Below are 2,329 nucleotides of genomic sequence, written 5' to 3' on the forward strand. Positions count from 1 at the left end.
GTACTTGATACCAAAGTTTGGCACCAGTCCTTCCAGTATTTTCCATATTTTCCTACTATGGGCCATTCCTTCATCTCACACCCAAAGTTAGCCCTTTAGCATTTAAATTGGTGATAACAGACCCAAATATTCTACTTGTTTTATATTCAAACTAGCCAAATCTGATCTCTCCCATCTAACCTGCAATGTCGTTCTGAACATAAATAATCACATCCCAGAGTTATGAGATTACTTATGATTAATTCAAAACAATGCAAATAAATAAGCATTACATTTGACTCTTTACTCTTTTACTTGTTTCATTCATTTGACTGCAGCCATGCTTGAGCAAATCGACATCAGGACTTATTCTTTGTAAGCCTAGTACTTATTCTATCGGTCTCTTTTGCCAAACTGACAAGTTACGGTGACGTAAACACACCACCATCTGTTGTCAAGCAATGTTGGGGGGACAAACACAGACACATATATATATATATATACGATGAGCTACTTTCAGTTTCTGTCTACCAGATCCCCTCACAAGGCTTTGGTTGGCATGAGGCTACAGTAGAAGACACTTGCCCAAGGTTCCACGCTGTGGGACTGAACCCAGAATCATGTGGTTGGTAAGCAAGCTACTTACCACACAGCTACTCCTGACTGAGTAATCTGAATGCTAATAAGACCTATGAGTTAAGTAAAAGAAATAGAAGACAGAATTGAAAAGGTTGTGTCTAGTTTAAAAAGCATTTACCACTTTGTGTAATGTTATGAACTCCTTCTTTTCTCACTTCACCACTTGCCAGACCTGTAAAAGATGAAAACAAAAATTTTTGATTTTCAGATTTTGCATTTGTTTACTGCTTATGCTGCAATAATTAAATAATATACAGTAGCAATTTGAGATGTGGTTCTCATGGAAAGCGGACGTTAAACGATGATGATGATGATGATGATGTCTGACCAAAATGTTTCACTTGTTTCTTGTTCAGCTTGGCCAGATCCAGACTCTCAACCTACCCTACAATGTCAGTCTTAATATAATCACATCATCAAAATCTCAAAGTTACAAGATAATGCATGATTAATTCAAAACAATGTGAATATATAAGTATTACATTTGACAGAATAATATGATTGCTAAAGGGTTAATACTTCCACTATTATCAGCATCATTGTTTTAACATCCACTTTTAAGGCAGATTTTCTGTGGCTGGATGCCTTTCCTGTTGCTAACACTCATCTGCTTCCAAATTCAGTAATACTTTCCCTTGGGCAGAATGTTTTCAGGAGGGGGAGAGAAACAAAAGACAACACTAGTATGATGGTGATACTCACTTGCAACTATCATGTGATATCAAGACAAAGACACATCCATGCACACCAATACATATTCCCCCATACATGCTCGGCTTCTTTCGTCAGTTCTAGCTTGGAAAAGGGATCTTCAATTTTTACTTGTTTCAGTCATTAGACTGCGGCCATGCTGGGGCATCACCTTGAAAACTATCCAAGATGGATTAGTTTCTTTTTTGTTTAAATTAGAGGCAGAGGCATGTCTGTGTGGTTAAGACACTTCTTTGCTAACCACAGAGGTTCGGGTTCAGTTCCACTGCTTTTGTGGATTCCCCAATGTGTGTTTTTGGCTCTTTAGACTTCCTCAATAATTGAGCAAATCACATTCAGATTGATACTGTGATCTCAGTCAGAAATCCAACTGGTGAGTCATACGCAGATATAATTGACCCCTAACAAAATCCTGGTTGTCAGAACCCATTGATTCCTAAGTGTTTTGGGACTGTCAAATATTCCTGCTACATCACACATTTTGGATCCTCTTCAAAAAATTCAACAGACTTTCTTGGTAAATTTTTTTAAATAAATTCTTGCCTGGGTTAGTCAAACTTCATAGTGAAAAATGAATCAATACAATTTTTGAAAACATTCAAGATTTACAGCTTAGATATTTTGTAACTTGTGTCTCTCCGTCTGTCACATACATTACATAAGATTAGACCAGACGTCGAGACAATGATGATAACAGTGGTACAAGCACTGGTGCAATACGATTGTAGCCATATTGGCTAAGACCAAATTAATAACATATTTATGAAAACGAGCAGAAAAATCTATTCACTAAGTTAATGTAAATGATACTTGAAACAATTATTTTTAGAAAAATAATGTTAACAAAAAAGAATTAAAAAAAAAATAAAACAAAACAGAAAGAAAACTTACAAAATGAAGCAAAAGACACAAACAACATCAGAAGGCTGCAAACTGAAAAAATAATTAAAAAAGTAATGAAAGCTGACTACCAGAGCAAGATTGATTTTAATATGGTTGA

General features: G+C 35.8%; 1 protein-coding gene across 4 annotated transcripts in view; it reads right to left on the reverse strand.

Annotated features, from left to right (window-relative positions):
* LOC106869802 (uncharacterized) overlaps positions 1-2,329 on the reverse strand; it is a 19,192-nt gene that overhangs the window by 4,324 nt on the left and 12,539 nt on the right. For 2 of the 4 annotated variants that reach the window (XM_052968967.1, XM_052968965.1), the window contains 2 exons: positions 2,221-2,262; positions 737-790 (listed from right to left, as the gene is read on the reverse strand). In XM_052968967.1, the coding sequence (XP_052824927.1) occupies positions 737-790; positions 2,221-2,262 (96 nt within the window). The remainder of the gene's footprint in view (positions 1-736; positions 791-2,220; positions 2,263-2,329) is intronic. The other 2 variants (XM_052968968.1, XM_052968966.1) reach the window with 1 other exon arrangement.

This window comes from Octopus bimaculoides, chromosome 6 (assembly GCF_001194135.2).
Source record: "Octopus bimaculoides isolate UCB-OBI-ISO-001 chromosome 6, ASM119413v2, whole genome shotgun sequence".
In the NCBI taxonomy this organism is placed as follows: Eukaryota; Metazoa; Mollusca; class Cephalopoda; order Octopoda; family Octopodidae; genus Octopus; species Octopus bimaculoides.